At 40.0% G+C, this 23,722-nt stretch overlaps 1 protein-coding gene across 1 annotated transcript; it reads right to left on the bottom strand.

Annotated features, from left to right (window-relative positions):
- Positions 1-173: 173 nt before the first annotated feature.
- On the bottom strand, positions 174-2,493 carry LOC107815927 (staphylococcal-like nuclease CAN2). Its single transcript, XM_016641579.2, has 9 exons — positions 2,140-2,493; positions 1,887-1,942; positions 1,630-1,744; positions 1,422-1,535; positions 1,154-1,341; positions 1,012-1,068; positions 763-922; positions 613-681; positions 174-540 (listed from the first exon to the last, which is right to left on the bottom strand). Exons 1-9 carry the CDS (start codon positions 2,284-2,286, stop codon positions 436-438), a joined length of 1,011 nt encoding a protein of 336 aa, XP_016497065.1. The 5' UTR covers positions 2,287-2,493; the 3' UTR covers positions 174-435.
- Positions 2,494-23,722: the final 21,229 nt, after the last annotated feature.

The following is a 23,722-nucleotide window of genomic DNA, read 5'->3' as shown; positions in this document are numbered from 1 at the left end:
GTGGACACTCAAGGGTGTGATGTAGCGTTCAATAAAGTGGGTAAATATGGGAGATTTTCTTCTTGTTTATCTAAGACTTTAAGGATAGATACTTGGTACATGTGCTATGGGGTCGCAACACCTGATAGAATAGTCGAGGCGAGAATGAGTTGACTAGGGCACAACTGTTGTTATAGAAAAAAAGTTCTGATGGTAATGCATAGACCTCAGAAGGAAATAATACATATACAACAAGGAATGTACAAGTATACGAATATTGCTTCCTTGGGGTTAAATACTTAAATTACTAGGGGCATGTAGCTTCTCCATTGCACCTCATCTACATCAACACAATTTAATCTGGTTCAAGCTTTGAATATAATGTTACTCTGGCTTCCTTATGCCTTGGCTTTGTTGGAGCTCTTATTTTTCAAGAAAAGTATATCTTTGTTGGATTCAAGAACGTTGATTTTCACGTTTCTGCTTCCTCCATTCCCATGGCATTTCAGGATTTCTGGCTGCCCACAAGCCGATTCGATTTGCTCGAGCTTCTTTCTCCCACTAAAGCCATGGAGGAAAAAACTTTAGAAACATTGCCTTGGTCGGTCTACAGCGACATGAATTCTCAGTTACCTTTTCTAACTCTGGACGCTTGTCATACGCAGTATAGTGCCAAGCCAAGCCCTTCTTCAGCATCACTTCCTATAAAAAAGGTCAAGTCAGGACTAAAAGACTCTTAATTGAGTAACTGGGAGAAGAAAGTGTTGTATCGGATTTCAGTACCTGCACAAATATGCCATTGCAGTATATATCTCCTACACAACGGCCATAGTGATCCTCCTCAAAAATTAAGACCCTTAAACTCTTGCCCTGAACAACTTTAGTTAGTTCTTCCTTGGCCTCTTTACCATATGGCATTGCGCTTTCTGGTGCATCTATTCCCCTGATTTCTTATTCATTCGTTATTACCAGTTTGATATATGCATATACCAAAACTAATGAAAAGACTTTTCCAAGAAAGTGTCTTGATACCTTAATCTGATCCTATATTTTCGAGCAAGAACTCCCTCATTGTTCACTGGTATCACTCTGTTGACAAAAACTCAATTCAGAGAACTGAAAGTAATGAATGTATGAATGGAAAAACAAACGAAGCTATGCTTATGCAACTGACCGATATCCTGAATCTATGATTTGTTTGTGCAGTTCATCTGCTTTGGGATAATTCTTCTGAGCTCTTGCTTTTGATCTTTGGACTGCCGCAACTTGCACATCTCTTGGAAGACACGATGACTCTCTAGGATCTGTTGTACTTACATATACAGTTACTGTATCTCCATCTGCCACAGCCTTTGCATCCACCTAGCACATAAATACTAGGAGCATTGCACTTATTTGAAGATTCAGAGGTTTAACAAGTTTTGAGATTGTAAAATTCTTACAGGGAGAGTATGCAATTCGAACTTGAGTCCTTGTGGATGTGATGGAGGAGCACCGTCGCTGCTCAGTTCAACCAGGGAGTGAGGAAGAGGAAGACCATAGAAAGCCAGTAACCCCTGAAATCAATATCAAATCTATGACAGTCTAGCTAGACATTATTACAAGTTGGAAATTTTATGAGATTATTAGTATGTAGCGCCGAGTGACTACCTCAACATCTGCTTTCTGATGTCTTTTCAAGGTCTGAATGACAAGCCGTGAAGCATTTTCAGGTGTTTTAGGGGGAGGCTTTGTTTCTCTCCATGCGTCTGAAAGTTTCTTATACCTTCATTTTTCACCAAGAATGTACGTGTACTCAAAGCCAAGGAAAACAATCACACAAATGCAAAATAGATACACATAAATTAACAGCTAATATTGATAATTGGAGCTAGCTAGTACTACCAAATTGCTTAATGAAGTTTTACCAGTTAGCTTGAGCCTTCTTGGATGAGACAACATGCTTACTCAGTCCTTGAGGAACCTTGAGAAAACACAAACAAAGTTTATAATTTTATACAGGATCCAACTGAAACTGAACAACCCGGATCTTAAAATTGCTTGAAAATTGTGTTTTGGACCTCAATTCAGCAATTGGTAGAAGGACAATTCACATTCTTCAGAACAAAACAGAAAATTCAGGTTAAAGGAACAGTACAAGCAAACATAAATTAAAATTACCTGGGAGGTGATCTCAAAGTTGTAGAGATCGTGTGCTAGAGCTGAAACGCCGACGGTGGTATGTGTCACACCGTGATGGCCGAGGGAGTCAGAATCTGCTGAAGGTTTGCAGCAATGACCATACAAGAATCTTAGAGCGTTTCCCATTCTTGGGAATCTAAATTATTCCTTTTCGTAGATTCTGGGAGAGATATTTGAAGCACAAGAAGATGCAAAACAAGGGGGTGGGATTGGATTTAGCTTTTAGGTTAGAGGATAGGTAAGGAATCCTTCGTTGGATTGGAGCTGAAGAAAATTGAAGATCAAGTATAGGAACCAATCAGGCAAAACTTGGCAACGTAGTGAGTTGTGATTGGTTTAAGGATACGTAATATGTACACTTAAATCAATGAATATCTATCTGATCTGGCGCCTGACAGCTACTCTTGATACTTGTGGGTCAACGCCTCAACCGTACTTTACGTTCGCAACATTCCGTGTCCTACGCGTATATTGCATCTTTTTAACTTTAATTCTATAAATATTGTAAGTGCTGAAATATTTATACATCAAGTCGCATATAAGGTGGCTTTCCACAAAATCTTATCATTAATAATAATCAGTAACATGATAAAAATGATAACTAGACTAGTAAAACTATATAGATAGGTAAAAAAATTCTTCTATCATCATTGTTGTTTACCCTAAAAACGGATAACAATTGAATTTATACGTGGTTCTAACGACACGTGATTTTACTTGGCACAAACTGAAAAAATATATAAATTGATATTGAAATTGACTGCAAATAAAAGCAAACCGAAATAAACGTATAGCTTTGACCCTCGAGCTGGGCCTCCCTCGAACCAACGAATATTTTACTGGAAAATATGAACAGAGCAACAGAGTATTGAAAGCTTAAGAGAAAGGTAGTATATTACTTTGTATTGCGTGAATATGATGTCTTTTACAAATGATCATATCCCCTTTATATAGTAGGGGAGTCCTACCACTGTTACAATTCTAAAATACAGTAAAAAATCCCATGATTAGCTTATCGGCCTCTTCTTGATACGTGCCGAGATTTCTGCCGTGATCCTCGTCCGATTGCGGATATTTCGGCTTTTCCATTCCTTATTGTTGCTTTTAGTGCTTAGATAAGTTTGTTTGTTTTGTAGCACGGGCGGATAGAAAGTGCTTTTTCCCGCAGTAGGGTAGGGAGAGAGCTTATTCCCTTCTTGTTCACCTTTCTTTTTCTTTACTTATTTTCTTTATTGAATGATTGGCTCAATAGCTTTCTTCCTTCAATTAGAAAAGGGGCTCAATTCACTTCTATGAAATGAAAGAGTTTCACGGGAATTGTCTTGATGTCTGATATTAAGGTAGTCTAATTCCAAACCAACTGCAGTACCTAAGCTATCCTTTAACACATTACCCATTCCATAAATAAGGGGCCCTTACAAGAAGTCCCTAGACTAGGTCGTCTCGGAAAGCTTCCCTCAATCTTGCTCGATCTCTATCCTGCTTGGCCTCGATCTTGGCCGATCTCGGTCTCGATCGATCTCTGGTGTACGAGATCGGCAATCTTTATATCATGGTCCGATATAACATGGGATCGAACCTTGGCCTGCCACGTTCCAGTCTCGATTAGTTATACGAAAAAGGGCAAGCCCGATTTTGACTGTACACAGATAGCCCCTCGTTTCTCGGAGAGAAGATGACGAGAAATGATATGAGCTTTTCCAATCCCATCTCGATGGGCCATGACATAAACAACGAACTCGACCATGACGTTAGAGATAGGTGGATACTGAAATGCCCCATCGGTTTAGATACTGAGGCATTAAATTTCTTTTAGTTGTTGTCGGCCACTACCGATTCTGAACCGTCGCATACCTATAAAAACCCTAGCCTTTCCCATTCAAACTTTTTCACTCAAAGTCTTCTCTACCTTTGCTTTCATTCAATAAATCTCTCTGTTTCACAATCTTCACACCAAATTCCTTGAACCCTAATCAAACCGCGTACTATCCTCAATTCTTTCTTCTCTAGTTCATCAATGCCTAAAACTTCCAAAATCGTGCCGCAAAAGGAAATCGTTTCTTCTTCACGACCCGCCGGTGGTGAGGCTCTGGCAGAACCCCACCCTGAGGAATTCGTTTTGCTAAGGTGCCCAACCAATGCTGACTTCAAGCTCGAAAAGAATCCCGCGATACTGGGCCGATGTGAATCGGTCTCGAGATACATATGCACCATCACCCAAGCATCCTTAAAAAGGTGAAATAGGAGTGTAACTAGGTGGACAAGGACGTAGTGGTTCCTACTCCCGAGGAATCGATCACCACTCACGTGGAGGGGTATCTAAGTGTTTACACTTACCCCTTCACGATGGGTCCCTTAGACCCCATCATCTCACCTTTTACAAGAGATACGATGTCACCCTTGGCCAAATCCAGCCTTCGTTCTAGACGATAGTCATTCTCCTCCGTTTCTTTACAAGCAAAATCGAGGGATGTCCCTTTACCCTCGATCACCTCATGCGCCTCTATAGTCCCTGACACTATCGAGGGGGACTGATTAAGCTTGTCCGTCGGGCCAATAGAGCCCTGTTCTCCAGCATAGACAAGTCTCGGGATCGAGTCTGGATGGGCCGATTTGTCCGAATAAAGACTTCGAACCTAATCCCTGCTGAAGATATGTCGTTCGCTGAGAAGTGGAACATGAAATGTATGTACACTTCACCTTGAATGTTCAATCTGCTATTTTACTTCTTTCTTCCTTTGCTCATCCATATTTCGGTTATACAGTTGTGGACCAGATACCGGAACCAATTTCGGAACTTAAGCAATGGGTCGAGAGCTTAGTGTCACAAAGACCCTACTCCGAACGTGCTTGGATGGAGTTATCGAAGGGCCAGTGGGAGGCTCGTAATCATGGTAGGTTTCTTCCCTGGAATGGCTATTGCATATGCTCCTCCTTGAAATTACTCATCATTTTTCCTTTGTAGCTCTCGGGAAGGACTTTACAATGAGGCTGCTATCTGGTGATGAAGAAGTCCTTCTCCAACCACCTGCTCCAAAGCATGCCCAGGAGAAGAAGAGGAAAGAGGCTCTGAGTTTCCCGGGCCCGGAGAAGAAAAGACCAACGAGGAGGTCTCGTAGGCCTAGGGCCTACTGTCACTATGCCTTCAGACTCAATCCACCGATTAAGGGATGAGCCCGAAGAATAGGAGGAAGAAGACGGCGACTAGTTGGTAGTCCATGCTAGGGCTGGTGCTTCGACACAAAAGCCCTCCAAATTGGAGGAAGCTGACGAAGGAGCTTCGGCCAAAGTTTCGGAGCTAGAAAAAGTCGATGCTGCTCCATCCCAAACTGAGGTGATTAAGGGAGGATCCAGAGGTGAGGCTTCTTGAATAGCTGACAATGTCCCGAGGGACGACCTCAGAGTGATTGATATCCCTGAGTCCCCTCAATTTTCAGATGCCATGATCCGCGAGGCTGCCAACTTGGTAGGTCGCTCTGGCGAAGGTCCTCAAAGGGCAGTTGACATCCACAACTACCTGAATGGGGTGAAGTTCGAAGCCTTGGGAGATGTCACTGGGCTTGGTGACCTATTGGTGCCGAGGATAACACCGTCATCAGACGTTGCTGGGTCTTCATCGATCTCGAAACTAGTAAATTGATTCCCGGCCCCCAATGTTAACCCTAATCATAGGCGTACCATAGTGCTTATTGTCTTAGAGGATGCCCGAGTCTTCTTTTCCCCTCCGTGGGGATTGCTAGCTACTTGAGATGCTTGGTGACCGAAAAGGACCAAGCTACGATAGATGCGGTGGGAGCCGCCTTCCTATTCAATGAGGCCCAGCATGCTCTGAATCAGGTAACTTCGAGGTCCATTCCGTTATCTTTTTTTTAAACTTTAAGTTATGGATAACTCTAACATTTTCTTTCTTATTCGTAGGCTTCAGTGTTGCATCACGAGGCATTCCTTCAAATCCGAGAGGAGCTCAAGGCTGAGGTTCGAGACCTCGCTTAGAAAAACAGTACCTACAAGCTTCTCAGTGAGAAGCTTTAGGAAGATTTGCTGATGACTCGAGATGAGCATGCTGAGATGGCCGAGCAGGTATTCCGGGTGCTTCACAATAGTGAATATGAGTTGGAGATAAAAACTAACGATCCGATTCTATAGGTCCAATAGGGGCTCGAACAGATCAAGGATCTTTAGAGACAAATAGATGCAATAGAAGCCGAAGCTAAAAAGTTCAAGGGGTGTATAGACATTTTATCTTCACAAAAGGAGGCTGTCCAAGAAGAGCTGGAGTTGACTGAGTCTCAGCTTCGGGCTGCAAGGGAGAAAACCTCGGCACATGCCATAAAAATCGAGGAGCTACAGTCCCGATTGGATTCGGCCATCTCCGATAAGGTGAATTTGGCCAACGAACTCGAGAGGGCCAAATTTGAGGTGGCCAAGGCCAACACTAAAGTTGATGCTAAGGTGGCCCAATTTAAGGTCGACGTCGAGGCCATTCAGGCGAAGGCCAGGAGTATGGTGGATCATGTGAAATGGCAAGCTCGAAGGGAAGCCCTCGAGGAAGTTCAGGCTCAAGGTTTCGATATTGGGGCCGAACTCGAGACTGCCAAAGCAGAGGAGACCAGAGTGCCTAGAGGTTGGCCTTTCTTGAGGAAGACTCTGAGAGCCTAAATGGATCCGAAGATGTGGAAGATCCCGAGAATGGAGATGCCGCCTCCGACGAAGACTGGGCTACTTAGGCTTTTAAATAGTTTTTGTATTTCTGTTGAGGCCGTTTCGGCCTTTGTAAAGAACTTCCATCAGGCCGTGTTGCCCTTGTAAGAGGTTTTGATGAATATATAAAACTTTTTTCCCTTACATGCCTTCTGAGTCTATTGTCTTTTTGTTGATTTGTACAAAGGTTAGAGCGCCTTAGCATAAAATTATGAAGTTGTATTCGAAGGTCCAAGGTCGAGATGGTAATGACTGATAGTAAGTACTGCCCTCGACCGTTTTTGAACGATAATCCCTGAGCGAATGTTCGAACTCAAATTATGGTAGCCCTTAAGCTTAATACTTAGTCCTAGATTCGGGGTAATAATTCGATCTTGAATCGAGGCGGCCCTTGGGCTTGATAGATAGTCCCCGAGTGAGGATTTCCTCGAAATCGACTTAAGGTAGACCTTAGGCTTTATGGTCGAGTGAGGACTTGCTCGAACTCGAAATAAGGTAGCCCTTAGGCTTTCTAGTTGAGTGAGGATGATCTCTCGAACTCGAAGTAAAAGTAGCCCTTAGACCTTTATATTTTTGCTTTCTTTTGTGTCTTTTTCGAGGCCATTTTGGCCATTGTAAATTTTGTATTTGGCCAATCTGGCCTTTGTAAAAAGAACGTTTATATACATATATAAGGCTTTTTACCTTTATCGTCTCTCAAATATTTTCCTTTGCTTTATCATTCGTATTTACAAAGGTTGGAATGCCTTAGCATGAAATAATAAGGTGTGTTCGAGGGTTCGAACAAAACCTTGCTTTATTGCCTTTCTGGGTTAAGGTGTTATCGGGGTTCGAAGTTACCAAAGTTTTCTCCCAAAAATATCTTAAGTTTAAGACTCTACCGAGGGTAGCCTTTAGAACCGGTTGTGAAAGAATTTTTTCTTTTTTGAAGGCCTATTTTTGTTACGGATTTTGGATCTCCGAACCGTGTTAAACTGGCCGTAGCCTTTTAGCTCGGGTGTAGCCAAGTGAGCTTGCTTAACATAACAGTCCCCGAGTGGGTATGGCCGTGGCCTTTAAAATTTGGGGGTTGCCTGATATGTCTTACATCCCCGATATTTTGATAGCTCAATCTATTTCGAAGTTGGTTTCCAAATGACAGTCCCCGAGTGAGGGAGTGATCATCCAAACTTTGATTATAATCGGCCCTTGAGCCCATTTTATTAAAAGATCGAAAGTACGGGATTGTAATGTGGAAATTTTTCCAAGATATAAGATAGTTGCAAAGAAAGTACTTCTCTTTATTATTGTCAAAAATAGTCACACATGCGTACATGTTTTATGTCAGAGCTCGAGCAATCTACGTTGGCACGGTTCGTTTTGAACGTTTGACCCTTACAGTAAATCCTACCTATCGAGACCCTTCCATTTCGAAATAATTTCCTTTCTAGAACAATTCGATATCCGAGGGTAATCCCCCTAGTATTCGAGGTTGATTGTAAAGAAATCTCGGATACCGTGAACATAGTTTTTGATATCGATTCATCAGCCTTTGATTCTAAGTTAGCATAATCCATTATTGCCTCATTAAAAACCTCGCCAAAGGAAAAAAGAGTGCAACGTGTGCTTTCACACCTAAACTTCATGTCAATAAATCCATCGTTGTTTCTTGTTGACCACCTACAAGTGTTAATTTAAAACAAAAGGAAATAGAAAAGGGTCGTACCTTAGCAATGATATTGTTTTAGGTAAGATACATTCCAATTGCTCGGTAGTTGTCCCCCATTCATCGTTCTGAGCTTGTAGGATCCTTTTCCGGTAACTTCGAGAATCTGGATGGTCCTTCCTAGTTTGGGCCCAATTTCCCTTCGTTCGGATTTCGAGTGTTGAGGGTGACTTTCCTTAGTACCAAGTCCCTGATGCTGAAATATTAAAGATTGTCTCTTCGATTGTAGTATCTCACGATCCGTTGTTTTTGGGCGGCCAATCGGACAAGGGCAGCTTCACATCTTTCATCTAGTAATTCTAGGCTCATATTCATAGCCTCGTTATTTGACTATTCTGTCACATATCGGAACCTGGTGCTTGGTTCTCCGATCTCGACCCGTATCAGAGCTTCGGCGCTATAAAATAATGAGAATGGGGTAGCCCTGGCACTAGACGTAAATGTTGTATGGTATGCCCAAAGAACCTCGAGTACAATTTCCTTTCACTTTCCTTTTGCGTCGGTTAGCCTCTCCTTAAAATTTTGAATAATGGTTTTGTTGGTCGATTCGGCTTGTCCATTTCTGCTGGGATGATAAGGTGTTGATAGTATTCTTTCAATTTTATGATCTTCGAGAAATTTAGTCACCTTGCTGCTGATGAACTGCTTCCCATTATCGCATACAATTTCGGAAGGCATCCCGAATTGACATATGATGTGATCCCAAATGAAGTCGATGACTTCCTTCTCTTTGACTTTCTCGAAAGCCTATGCTTCAACCTACTTAGAGAAATAATAAGTCATATATAAAATAAATTGAGCTTTACCTGGGTCCCATCAAAGAGGGCCAACAATGTCTATTCCCCACTTCATGAACGGCCATGAGGACAAGACCGAATGGATTAGCTCCCCAGGTTGATGAATCATCGGTGCATGTCTTTGGCACTTGTCGCATCTTTGAACAAACTCATTCGCATCTTTCTCCATGTTTACAATTAGTATCTGGCTCTGATTATTTTGTGGACCAATGATTCGGCATCGGAATGATTTCCGCAAGTGCCCTCGTGGACTTCCCTTAGAACATATTCGGTATTCCCTGGTCCCAAACATATTGCTAATAGGCCATCGAACATCCTTCTGAACAAGGTCCCATCTTCGAACAAGGTGAATCATGCTGCCTTTGTATGCAGGGCTCTCGATTCTTTTGAGTTGAGGGAAGCTTTCCATTCTTCAAATACTCTATGTATTTGTTTCTCCAATCCCAAGTCAAACTTGTGGAGTTTATCTTGGCGTGGCCTTCCTCGACTACTGACCTCATGAGTTGTACGCCAGCCCTCGAATTGAGTTCGTTGTCTTCGATCGATGACCCTAGGTTTGCGAGGGAATCGGCTTTGCTATTTTGATCTCGAGGCACATGTTGCAAAGTCCATTCCTTGAATCGGTGTAAAGTTACTTATAGCTTGTCCAAGTATCTTTGCATTCGTTCATCTCGAACTTCAAAGGTTCCGTTAACCTTGTTCTTCTCGGACCAGGACTCCACTTACCGCTATCTCTGATACTTCCAGATACAAGTAAAGTTGTTCACCTGCCCTCGACGTGTGAAGTAGCGGTGGGCTCGATAAGCACCGTTTAAGCTCATCCAAGGCCTGCTGGCATTCCGGGGTCCATGTGAAGTTATTCTTTTTCTTCAACAATGAAATAATCGATGGATCTTATCAGAGGACCTCGAGATGAATCGCCCCAGGGAGGCTATGCGCCCCGTTAACCTCTGCACCGCCTTTACGTTGTCTACTACCGTGATATCCTCGATAGCTTTTATTTTGTCGGGGTTGATCTCGATTTATCGATTGGATACCATGAAGGTGAGAAATTTTCCAGAGCTGATCCTAAATACGCATTTTACGGGGTTGAGCTTCATGTTGTATTTTTTCAGTGTACCGAAAGTTTCCTGCAAATGCTTCAAATGGTCCTCTGCTCGCAGGGACTTAACTAGCATGTCATCAATATAAACTTCCATAGATTTACCTATTTGTTCTTTGAACATTCGGTTTATTAGGCGTTGATAAGTTGCACCAACATTTTTAAATCCAAATGGCATTACATTATAGCAGTAGGTCCTATACTTAGTGATGAATGAGGTTTTTTCCTGGTCTTTTGGGTTCATCTATATTTGTTTGTACCCGGAATAGGCATCGAGAAAACTAATGATCTCGTGGCCGGCCGTAGCATCGATCATGCGATCGATATTAGGCAAAGGAAAAGAATCCTTGGGGCATGCTTTATTTAAGTCTTTGTAATTTACACATATTCTAAGTTTGTTCCCCTTTTTAGGGACTACCATTGCGTTTGCTAACCATTCGGGATACTTTACCTCCTGGATGGACCCTATTTTGAGAAGTTTGGTTACCTCGTCTTTGATGAAAGCGTGTTTGACCTCGGATTGGGGTCTTTCACTAGATAAAACTTCGGGTCCAGGCTTAGTTTATGGGTGGTGATTTCCGGTGGGATCCTTGTCATATCGAGATGGGACCAAGCAAAGCAATCCATATTAGTTTTAAGGAATTGAATAAGTTTCCCCTGAGCTTGGGGGCTAGCCCCGTGCCCAGGTATACCTTTCGTTCAGGCTGGTGTTTGATCAGTATGATTTGTTCCAGCTCTTCGACCATTGACTTGGTGGCGTCGGAATCATCGGGGACTATGAAAGGTCGAGGAACCCCATAGTCGTCATCCTCATCAGTCCCCTGCTTCTCTGATTGGGTCGAGGCCGGTGCCTATGGTTTCTATTTGACTTCCTATTTTCCCTTCAAATTTGACCCCTTCGTTGATGAGAGTGCCGATATTGGCATTACTTTGTCGACGACAAACATTTCCTTGGCGGCGGATTGCTCCCCGTAGACCATTTTGACTCCCTCTACCGTCGGGAACTTTAGAACTTGGTAAAGGGTCGAGGGCACCGCCCTCATGTTGTGGATCCATGGCCTCCCGAATAGGGAGTTATACCTTATATCGCCCTCGATCATATGAAACTTTGCCTTTTGGACGGTCCTAGCCACGTTCACTAGCAAAGTTATTTTGCCTTTAGTGGTTTTACACGCCATGTTGAAGTCGTTTAGCACTCGGGCCGCAAGCACAACCTGATCCTGCAGGTCGAGCTGTTCTATGACCCTCGATCGAATAATGTTGGCCGAGCTACCTGGATCAATTAAAACACGTTTAATTTGAGTCTTATTCATAAGTACGGATACTACCAAGGCGTCATTATAGGGTTGTGCGATCCCCTCTACATCCTCGGTATTGAAAGACAAGGTTCCTTCTGGTATGTAATCCCGAGTTTGCTTTTCCCTTGTGATCGACACCTTGGTGCATTTTAATACTGGTCCTTGAGGAATATCGACCCCTTCAACAATCATGCGAATCACGTGTAGTGGCTCTTTTTGCTTGTTCTATCTGTTTGAATCTCTGTTCTTGAAGTGATTCTTGGCCCGATCGCTTAAGAATTACGAAGGTGCCCCTCATTGAATAACCGATCTACTTCCTCCCTTAGCTGCCTGTAATATTCTATTCTATGGCCATGGTTCCATGATACTTGCACATTTGGTTTGGATTTCTCTAGGCTAGACCGGTTTACAGAGGTCGAGGCCACCTAGTATCTTTGATACGTCCGATGGCTGATGCGATGCCGGATGCATCAATTTTGAAGTTATATTTCTGATAGTCGCGGTGCTTCTTTGGGTCTGGAATCCCTATTGAAACCATTCTTGCTCACGAGCCCTGACCTCGATCGTTTCTCCTTTCACCTCGAACAAGGTAGTGCCCAGGCCCGTTGCCTCTCCGATCTTCGTTGTATGGCTGGTAGTGATCCCTGCTCGATCGTGGCTCTCGGTCAATGTCCCTTTTGACTCTGTCGACGGGCCTGATAGGATAAACAAACCCGGAAAGAGTCCTCAGCTGATCATCTCTGACCGTAATCTTTGATTAGTACCGATTATACACATCGGCCCAAGTGACAGCTGGGTATTCGATCAAGTTCTGGTTTAGTTGTCGTGAAGCCATCGAGTTTCATACATTTAATCCTTGGGCGAATGCCTAAACGGCCCAATCAACGGTGACCGATGGTAGATCCATAGGTTCCATTTGGAATCAAAACACAAACTATCTGAGCATCTCGTTATCTTTCTGCCTTACCTTGAAGAGGTCCGACTTCCTAGTCTCGACCTTTATAGCTCCAGCGTGTGCTTTGACGAAGGAATCTGCAAGCATAGCAAAAGAATCAATGGAGTTGGGTGGCAAGTTATGGTACCATATCATCGCTCCTTTCAACAGGGTCTCCCTAAATTTCTTCAACAATACGGACTCGATCTTATCGTCCTCTAGATCATTTCCCTTAATTGCACATGTGTAAGAAGTGACATGCTCGTTGGGTTCGGTCGTTCCATTATACTTGAGAATTTCTGGCATGCAAAATGTCTTGGGAATTGGTTTAGGAGACACGCTCAGGGGGAAAGGTTTTTGCACGAACTTATTTGAATCCAAACCCTTCAAAATCGGTGGTGCCCCCTAAATTTGATCAACCCTGGAATTATAGGTTTCCACCTTTTTGTCATTTACTTCAATTTTCTTCTCCTCCAATTCAATCCGTATTGTTAGTTCCTCTAGCATCTTCATGATTGCGGGATCATTCCCTGATTCATCTCCATTTGATCTCTTTGGCACCGATTCGACCCTACAAACAACTTCCTATGATGGCTCGGGCTCAATCATGCTCGGTGCATGGTTGTGATTTTGGAGTTGTGCTATTGCATCTTGTTGATCCTGCAACATTTCGAATATCACTCGAAGGCTGATCCCGCCTTCTTCACCACCCTGTGCGTTCTAACATGCTAATCGAACGTCTCAACGGATGCTACTCTTAGGATCGATGGCCAAATTTCCATTGATGACAACATGGGAACTTATGTCGATTGGGTCTACGATCGAGACTCCATCGAGGTCAACTGGAGGTACTTCATTCCTTGGGGCTGCTATGTTGTCATTTTCGCCATGGAGACCAAGACCATTATCTGTGTGTGTGGGTGCTGCTTGAGAGTTTGACATGCTGATCCTGGAATCAAAGGTACTTACAAGAACAAGTATAAAATAGAGTGTGCCACGAAAGCTAATACCAGGCAATCACTATTATCCTTAGCCCCACGGTCGATACCAAATCGTTTACCCTAAAAATGGATAACAATTGAATTTATACGTGGTTTTAAGGACGTGATTTTACTTGGCACAAACTGAGAAAATATGTAAATTGATATTGAAATTGACTGCAAATAAAAGTAAACCGAAATAAACGTATAGCTTTGGCCCTCGATCTGGGTCGCTCTCGAACCAAAGAATATTCTACTGGAAAATATGAACAGAGCAATAGAGTATTGAAAGCCTAAGAGTAAGGTAGTATATTGCTTGGTATTACGTGAATATGATGCCCTTTACAAATGATCAGATCCCCTTTATATAGTAGGAGAATCCTACCACTATTACAATTCTAAATACAACAAGAAATCCCATGATTAGCTAATTACTCGGCCTCTTCTTGATACGTGCCGAGATTTTCGCCGTGATCTTCATCCGATCGCGGATATTTCGGCTTTTCGTTATTCGGCTCGGAAAGCTTCCCTCGATCTTGCTCCATCTCTATCCTCCTCGATCTTGGCCGATCTCGGTCTCGATCGATCTCTGGTGCATGAGATCGGCAATCTTTATATCATGGTCCGATATAACATGAAGTCGAACCTTGGCTTGCCACGTTCCCGTCTCGATTAGTTATGCGAAAAAGGGCAAGCCCGATTTTGACCGTACACAATTGTATAAGTGTTAATTTTTTTTTCTTTTCGCTTTTATTTTCAATGAAAATAATTTTTAAAAAATATTATTAAGCTACACCTTTTACCTTACCTCCCTAAAAGTAAAGCACTTTAAAATAGTTCCTTGCCGACCATATTAGGCATCGAATTTAAGTTGAAGCCAAACAGCCCCAAAAATTAGTTGACTTTTAATAGACAACACAAAACGTATGTATAGGTCGTCTTCATTGCATTGGATCCACCGTCGGCATCATGCAGTGCTAACGTTCCAAGGAATTTAAAAGCATCATATAGTTAAACAATTTATATAATATCTGTTTTCCCCCGCAATCACCAATAAAACAGACAAAAGGATTCAAAACCAACACCTTCAAAGACGGCCCTATGATTTTTGTCGAGGGAAAATTTTCATTCTTATATCATATAGGAAACTATATTATCAAATATGTTCATAGTTTGCATATTACCCTTCATGCTAATAGTATTCCTACAAAATATAGACAATGCATTAAATAAACAATTATTATAGCTGTAGGATTCCTTATTTAGGCGCGTTAAAATTGGGGAATTAAATATTCTTCAAGATCTTCCACAACGCAGATCACACACATTCATAATTATTGTCGGCTTCACTCTGATCTTTCACAATGCAGATCAAGATTCTCCATACTCTGTTTTTGCGATACACTCTGTTTTCAGAATTTTCTCTACATCTCTTTCTATCTCTCAATCCCAAATTTCAGTAATACAAAACAAAGGAAAAGAGAGAAGCAATTCCACCATTGACAACCATTAAAAAGCTTGAAAACTTTGAATTCAAATTTGGGTTTTCAAAAATCATTATTTGTTTAGATTGAATGTTGTTGAAAATAATTGGGAATATGTTTTGGAGTTTATATCTCAATTTTGAGGGGATTTGGTGAAGATTAGACTTGATTTTGACTGAATTTCAGATTGAAACTCGAAGAAGAAGAAGAAGAAGACGTATATTGCAGAAATTGTAGAAAAAATGTAGATAAATTAAAGAAAAATTGTAGACTATTGTTTATTTATTTTTCTTTTATTCATTTACCTATTGTATGAAAGTTGAACAACATTGTATAAAAATTGTATTTAAGTAGATGATTTAGTACTGTTTTGGATAAAAATATGTATAAAAAATGTGAAACATACATTCAAGGGGAAGCATGTCGAGTCCAAATATGTACCAGTTTGTTGATATTTTGTAGATAAATTATAAATTATTTATATTCTGATTGTAGATGCTTTATTTTCTGTTTTCACAAATAAAAAATGACTAAAACCTCTACAAGTCTTCTGAAAAAATACAATTATGTCAAAAACTCAATTATGCTACAATTGAATAGGAATTGGGATATTAAAATTCAATGTACCCACTTTGTAGATATTTTATAGATAAATTATAAATTATTTGTATTATGATTGTAGATGCTTTGTTTTCTGTTTTTACAAATCAAAAACAACTAAAACTTCTACAAATCTTCTGCAAAAAATGTAATTATGTCAAAAATTTCGATTATGCTACAATTCTATGATTCTCCTATATGCTCTTGTTACTCCTTATGAAACTGCTATGTTAAATATGGAATCCAAAAAAATATGCTGAAGGGATAGATCTTCCTAAGAAATTTTGTAGATAATTTGTAGAAACATTGAAATTCTGTATTTTCATATTAATTTTTCAAATAATATGTAGTTTTGTTGTAGATTAAATGTAGAAAACAAGCCATTATAAGTCTTATTTGACTCATTCCTCACATTCAACCTATTCTACAAATTCACGCCTCTATAAATACAATATAACTATATTTTCTTGAATTTAAAGGTATAACAATATATATAACTTAAAAAACATCTTCTCCTCTGCACAAGTTAGCTCCAAAATAGACGAAGTGGAATAACAGGCTCCCATCAAAACTTTTAATACAAAACACAAAGCTCAAAAATAAATAAATAACAATCTACAATTTTTCTACAATTTCTGCAATATAATGTATGTCATGTCTTCTTCTTCTTCTTTTTCGGGTTTCAATCTGAAATTCAGCCAAAACCAAGTCTAATCTTTACCAAAACCCCTCAAAATTGAGATATAAACTCCAAATCACATTCCCAATTATTTACAACAACACCCAATCCAAATAAATAATGATTTTTGAAAACCCAAAATAGAATTCAAAGCTTCAAAGGTTTTTAATGGCTGTCAATGATGGAATTGCTGCTCTCTTTTCCTTTTCTCTTATATTACTGAAATTTGGGATTGCGAGATAGAGAGAGACGTAGAGAGAATTCTCAATTCTTTGCAACAATATCCAATCCAAATAAACAATATTTTTTGAAAACCCAAATTCAAATTCAAAGCTTTGGCTATGGAAGAAATAATGGGATTTTGATACAGAAATCGTGGGTGTGGGAGGGAAACATGGGTGAAGGTGTGGGAATTGGAGAGAGAAACATGGGAGGAGTGGTATTAGAAGGAATATACGGTACCATTAAATTAGGAGTGTAATTAATACCCTTAAAAACCACTAATGGTATATAATTGGTAATTAGGTATACTAATATAATTATATCAAACCTTAAACATTGAGGGTAATATAGTTTCATATATGACATAGGAATGTAAAAATTGCTTTGTGGAGTCATCCTAAATTCTGGATAATGTTTATTTGGGTTTAAGGAGCTTGAAGCGAAGATGTGGGGTAGACATGTAATTTTTGACCATTCTCAAGATTTTTTATACATTTTTAGCATAAATATTTAATTTAGGTCTATGATAGTTATTTCAACTATTTTTGACTCTTTTACTTTATTATATCACAAAAAATAAAAATAAAAATAAATAAATAATATTTTCTTTATTTAGCTAATTGATATTTTATTTAGTTACTTTTAATTTATCCACCATTCATAAAATTAAAAAATACAAATAGTTTCACTTCTAGTATTTAATTTTATTTTAATAACTTATTTTAATTAAGATTGGTTATTATATTTTATAAATACATTATGTTGCTTAGTCTTCCTACCCCAAGGTTAAAACCCAATAAGACATGGTCCAACCCAATTTACTAAATTCAAGCTCATATCTATTCCCCATTTGATATAAGGCAATTCCTACTCCCAGTGAAACTAGACCTAGCTAAAACAAAAAGACCTACACCCTAAGAGATATTCTTCATCTTCAACCTTAAGCCATCGGACCAATCAATCAACACCCCTAAATAGCGGACACCACCCAAAAGAGGAAAGGAGCCGCCTCACCCCTCTCTGAATTCCTCCATCCTAAGAGCAAATAGCAGGAGCCGTCCAAACCCTCATTGCTTCAGCCATGGAAACCACCCAAAAGTCACTTTCTTCACCAAGCAAACTCCAAACTTCAGCTGAATAATCCACCCCAAAATCGCAACAAAACAACCTGTGATTGCAGCTAGGAAGAGCAGCGAAAATTAGCTGCAAAACAGTCCAAATTGCTGCTCCCTTTTCCACCCAAAATCAACACCAAAACACCACCTCAAACCACCCCAAATGAGCTCTGTTTTCTGCTCAAAAAATACCCAAAACCCAGCAAAATCCAATTCAAAAATAGCCAGAAACGCAGTTGGAAATCACCCAGCCAAACAAGTTCAAAATCAGTCCAAACTCAGTTCTGAAACCATCTTTAAAGTGAGGCGATGTTCGAGTTCGCCGGTCCGAGGTCCGGCGATGTCGTTTGAAGTTTTCGATCTAGTTTCGGTCAAAGTTTTCAACTTTCTCGGTTCGAGCTCATCGGCCGTTGATTTTAGATGCTGTAAATTTTAATCAAATGAAAGAACTTTATTTCACTCAAAGGTTTATTTTCTTCACCTTACTCTATGAACTTCTATCTTAATTGCTGTTGCTCATTAGTTAGACATTTTCTTTTATGATTTGTTAAAATATTATTTTTCTGGTTATTCTCCTTCAATTGCTTTGTTTGTTCTTTTGATTTACTTAGTGTATTTGAAGCTAGAGTTTTATTCTCTGTTGAATGGAAAAAACTTAAACCCATCTCTAAATCTTTATTTGTTTGACAAAGATCATTGAAAGGAATCTTGGAAAATGTTTGTTGCTCCTTCTTTGTTTAAGTGTTGTCTCAAATGTAGTGACTGCTTCTGCTCCACCAACTTGTCCTGCTGATATTGGTAGTGATTGTGGAAGTGATTCAGGGATTGGAAATATTAGCCAAAATTTACAACATAGCATAAGAGTGCTAAGTGAAAATTGCTAATGGTATTTAAGGAGTAAGATTTCCAATACTGAGTTACAGACTGCCTATTTAAATGTCGTGCATTCTTGCAACTTATTTGTTTGTAGCTTAGTAGTCTTATATCTTTATATCACCGCTACTGCAACCCATGAACATTCGCTTAGTTTGTTTTAGACACGTTTAAATAAATTATCGTGATTATGGGTATGGTTCTCGTGGCATAGTCATGATACATAATCTCCAATTCGGGTGTACATTTCATGTGACCCGATCATAACAACTTCGAACGATAATAAAATAAACATATCGCGAATCGCGGGTGCATTTCATGTAGCGTGGTTTGCGGTGAGTTCCAAAACGACAAGTGTACGACAATCGTAACTTGTTCAAGAAATGATTCCATAAATCCTAAAAAGCGGTTATAAAGTTAAAAATGCATAATAGGTTTAAAACATATAATTAATCAGATATTTAAGTCAATTATTAATAGTTTAAGCGACTGTGCTCGAACCACGAAACCCGGGAATACCTAATACCTTCTCCCAGGTTAACAGAATTCTTTACCTAGAATTTCTGATTTCGCAGACTTTTAAATAAAGTCGATTTTCCTCGATTTGAGATTTTAAAAAATAAATCGGTGACTTGGAACACCAAAAAAACTATTTCAAATGGCAACTCTGAAAAATAAATAAAATAATTCCATTTCGATTAATGTCACTTTAATTGAAAAAACTCTCTTATATCCTTCTCGGGTAAAAAGGAGGTGTGACAATGGGTAGCCAAATTTATTGTCGTATTTACAATAGGTCTGTTTTGGGGGGGGGGGGTATCTGGAACCGGTCCAGTTTGTACCGGTACCTCTCTGTTCTGGTCCGATTGGGGGTAGGGGTAAGGGATTTAGGCAAAGAGAACGGGGAGTGGAAGTTGGAGGGTACTGATAAAGTATCAGTAGAATCGGTCCGGTTGATACCCTTAAGGTACCAGTCCAGTACCGCACTGATACCCTTAACGTTTTTCTTAACATATCCTTCACAAAACCATAACTCTCTTATCTTCTCCTACCAAACATGTTTAAATTAGTGCTTCTGTAGAAATAGATGGCTCCTTTTAAAGCATTTATATTTACTAGATCATTACTTCAACTGATTACTTTTATTTGATAAGTATTTCAACTTATGATTTGCCTAAATCGGGTAGCAATTTCAGCTGAGTCTCTTTCTATTTCACAGTAAATCATACCATTCCATAATTTACAACTTTACGTATCAGCTACCAATTCCAAACGAAGAACCACACAAAATTATTGGAAAAATTACGTAAGTTGTTTAAAGAAAATATGTAATTTTATTTTTACAAGTATTAAAATACAAATAAATACTTGTAACTTGTATTAAAAATTTAATATTTATATTGCATTAAATAAAATAAAAGGCACTTCATAGCTTTGAATTTTTTTCATCCCTTAAAAGTTTGTGCGTGTTTAAATATACTAATTTTTAAAATTTTAATTTAAAAATATCCCTAAGTACCTTTACCGCACCCTTAAGTATCCCCTTTCCCTTAGGACTGGTAGTGGTACTGGTACTGTATCCCCAAAAATTCCCTTACCCCGTACCCTTAATTCCCCTTAACCATAGTCACCTTAAGGAATCCCCCTTCCCCCCTCCCCCTATCAGTACCGCCCCCTTACCCAAGCTCCTTAAGTACCCAGAACTCTTCTGATGTTTTATACTTCAATACCACACAAGAGGGGATGGGGAGGGGGGAGGGGAGGGAAGAATTTGTGTGGTACCCAATTCTTGCGTGCACTAGATTATTGAGGGACCTGGGTCTTCTATGCGTTCCTTACATTATACTTGCAGAATAAATAATATAGAAAATAAAGAGATTTTTACGTGGAAAACATCCGGCTCAAAAGGTGAAAAAATCATGACCTACTACCTAGTAGGATTTTTCCCAAAAGCTTTACTACAACTCTGAGCCAACAATAAAGTTTACAAACTCTTGCAAACCTAAGGATTAACTCTAACCCTTGTAGTAACACGCCCCAAGTTGTTGCGACTACTCCAAGTTAACTCTAACTTGAAAGATACAACACACGTTTACAACATCTTGCAAACCTAAGGATTAACTCTAACCCTTGTAGCAACAAACCACAAGCTGTTGCAACTGACTCAAGTTAACTCTAACTTGAACAATATAACTGAAGTACCTAATACAATTTGCTTCTAAGAAAAGCTGAAAGGTATAACTCAAAACGCCTACTACACTTTAAACCAGAAATAAAGAAAGACACATAAAACTCTTTATGGGACTGATTCTTCAATCTGGTTCGTGTAGCTTCAGGATCACACTCTTGAATCTCACAGGAATTGCTCACAAAATGCCTTGTTATTTTGCTTTCAATTCTTACTTTTACTTCTACATGTGTGTCACCTGTAAAAGAGAACAAAACTGATATTTATAGAGTTAGTAGAATAAGGATTAACTAAAAGTCTAAGACTTTACTCTTTCTTGGTGGAAGAGTTCTAATTAACTACTTAACTTCAACTTCTAACTATTTCCTTATCTTTGATAGAGTTCTCTTCAAGTAAGGAGTCCTGCTACTAACCAAATATGCAATCTTTTCGTTCACGAATTATCAGACATAACCACTTACACTTATCCCTTTTACGTGCATGCCTTTTGCTTGAATTTGAATGTGACTTATTTACATGTCACGACCCAAAACCCGACCCGTCGTGATGGCGCCTATCGTGAAACTAGGCTGGCCTTAACTCAACAACAAACACAATAACAATAAGTTTGAAGACATAAACGAAAGACTTTAACAGTTATAGAAACTATTTGAAACATAAGAAATTCCAAGAACAAATATAACCCAGCCCAAAACCAGGGTGTCGCTGAGTGCATGGGCATCTAGGGAAATACATAGTCTTTTATAATGTCTAAAGAAGCAACTGAAATACAACTGAAGAATAAGAAGGACAACCAGGGCCTGCGAACGCTGTGCAAATACCTCAAAGATCTCCTAAGCCTGAAGTCTCGATCAACAGCCGCCACTGGATCCAAAAGTGCCTAAATCTACACATAAGGTGCAGGAGGTAACGTGAGTACACCAACTCAGTAAGTAACAAGTCCAAACTATGGACTAATAGGTAGCGATGAACTAAACCTCAACAATTATAACACATTTAAATGGAATAGTAAAGTAGGCATGCTAGCAGTTTAATTATTCAACTCAACAGTAAAGCAAAACACCAATCCGAACAATGTGAAGTATAAAGCTCAGTAAATCTCTACATGTAAATGCCAAAAATGTATGACAATGCACCATGTGCTCCCACTCTCGAATGCTTAACCACTCGGTACCGCATATGGCCATCTGGCCTAGGGAAATCCATCCCAGAATATATATATATAACACTGACTTCAAGCTAACCGATACCGAGGAACAAAGGTAATCCAACCCTAAGGAGAAATCCATCTTCAAGTATCAATACTTCGGACAATTCCATGTCTAGGGAAATCCACCCCTCAATAATATTATCCGCGCTCACTGGGGAGGGGGGGGGGGGGTATAGACTCCGGAAGGGCTCCTTTCAGCTCGAGTGCTATAATAAACCAACGAAGGCATAATCAATAACCTGCTGTGGCGTGCAGCCCGAACTCACAACTATCACTCATAATCAGGCTCTCGGCCTCACTCAGTCATCACTCTCTAGTTTCACACACACGGGCTCACAATGCCATGAAACTAGCCCGAAACAATGATATAATGTGTCAAATAACAACAACCGAGACTGAGACATGACATGTTATGCATGAACAAGACTGCGTACAGAATATCAATGAAACTAATAAGATGACAGCAAGAAACGGCCACTCGGGTCTCAACAGTATTGGCGTGAAGCCCTAACATGATAATTAGCATGATTTACAGTTCAATTCTTTAATCATATAATCACAACACAGATATCAACAAGAAAGAGTCACTAAGCGGCACCCTGAAATGAACCAGGCCACAATTTTCATGGTGCACGCCCACGCGCCCGTCACTTGGTATTTGCATCACCTCAATATTAATCACATAACACATCATTCGGGGTTTCGAACCCTCAGAACCAAGTTTGGAAGCGTTACTTACCTCAAACCAAGCCAAATCCTACTCCGCTACGCCTTTGCCTCTGGAATCGGCCTCCACACGTCCCGAATCTAGCCATAATCAATACAATGCAATCAATATGGGCCAAGGAATCAATTCCAAATGAAAAACTAGCAATTCAACCCAAAATCCCGAAATTCACTAAAACCCGGCCCCCGGGCCCACATCTCGGAATTCGACAAAAATAAGAAAACTAGAAACTCCTTTCACTCCTGAGTCTATACATACCAAATTCATCAAAATCCGACCTCAAATGGTCCCTCAAATCCTCAATCAAAACTCTCCAAAACTCAAGCCCTAACCCCTTCAACTTCTCTCCAATTTCCCACAAATTCCATGATTAAACAGTGAAAAATTATCACAAAACAAAATTTATGGCCCAAGTAGCTTACCCAACTGAAAATCCTTGATTCCTCTTGAGAATCATTGCCCAAAGCTCAAAACCCATCTTCAAATATGGAGGAATTAGGCAAAATTCGCGAAGGAAACCTTTTATACTTTCTTCCCAGCATTTTCCGCATCTGGGATCACCATGTCGCTTCTGTGATGCCACACCTGCGGAAAGTCCCTCGCAGGTGTGGTTTTTACTTAAACTCCAGATCCCGCATCTACGGTCAAACACCCGCATCTACAGTATCGCAGGTGCGGTCCCTTGTGCGCACCTGTGGCCTTCCTCATCTTCCCAATTCTCAGCATCTGCGGCCTCCCTCTCGCATCTATGATATCGCACCTGTGGTCCCTAATCCGCATGTGCGAAAATGACAGAAGTAGTAGCTTCAGCTGCTCAAACCAAGTTCCAATCTTTCCGTTATCCGTCCGAATTCATCCCGAGTCCCTTGAGACCTCAACCAAAAATACCAATAAGTCATATACCACTATTCAAACTTAGTCAAACCTTCGGAACACTCCAAACAACA

This window comes from Nicotiana tabacum, chromosome 6 (assembly GCF_000715075.1).
Source record: "Nicotiana tabacum cultivar K326 chromosome 6, ASM71507v2, whole genome shotgun sequence".
In the NCBI taxonomy this organism is placed as follows: Eukaryota; Viridiplantae; Streptophyta; class Magnoliopsida; order Solanales; family Solanaceae; genus Nicotiana; species Nicotiana tabacum.
Note: the sequence above shows the minus strand (reverse complement) of the source record. Positions and strands in the feature narration are given on the sequence as shown.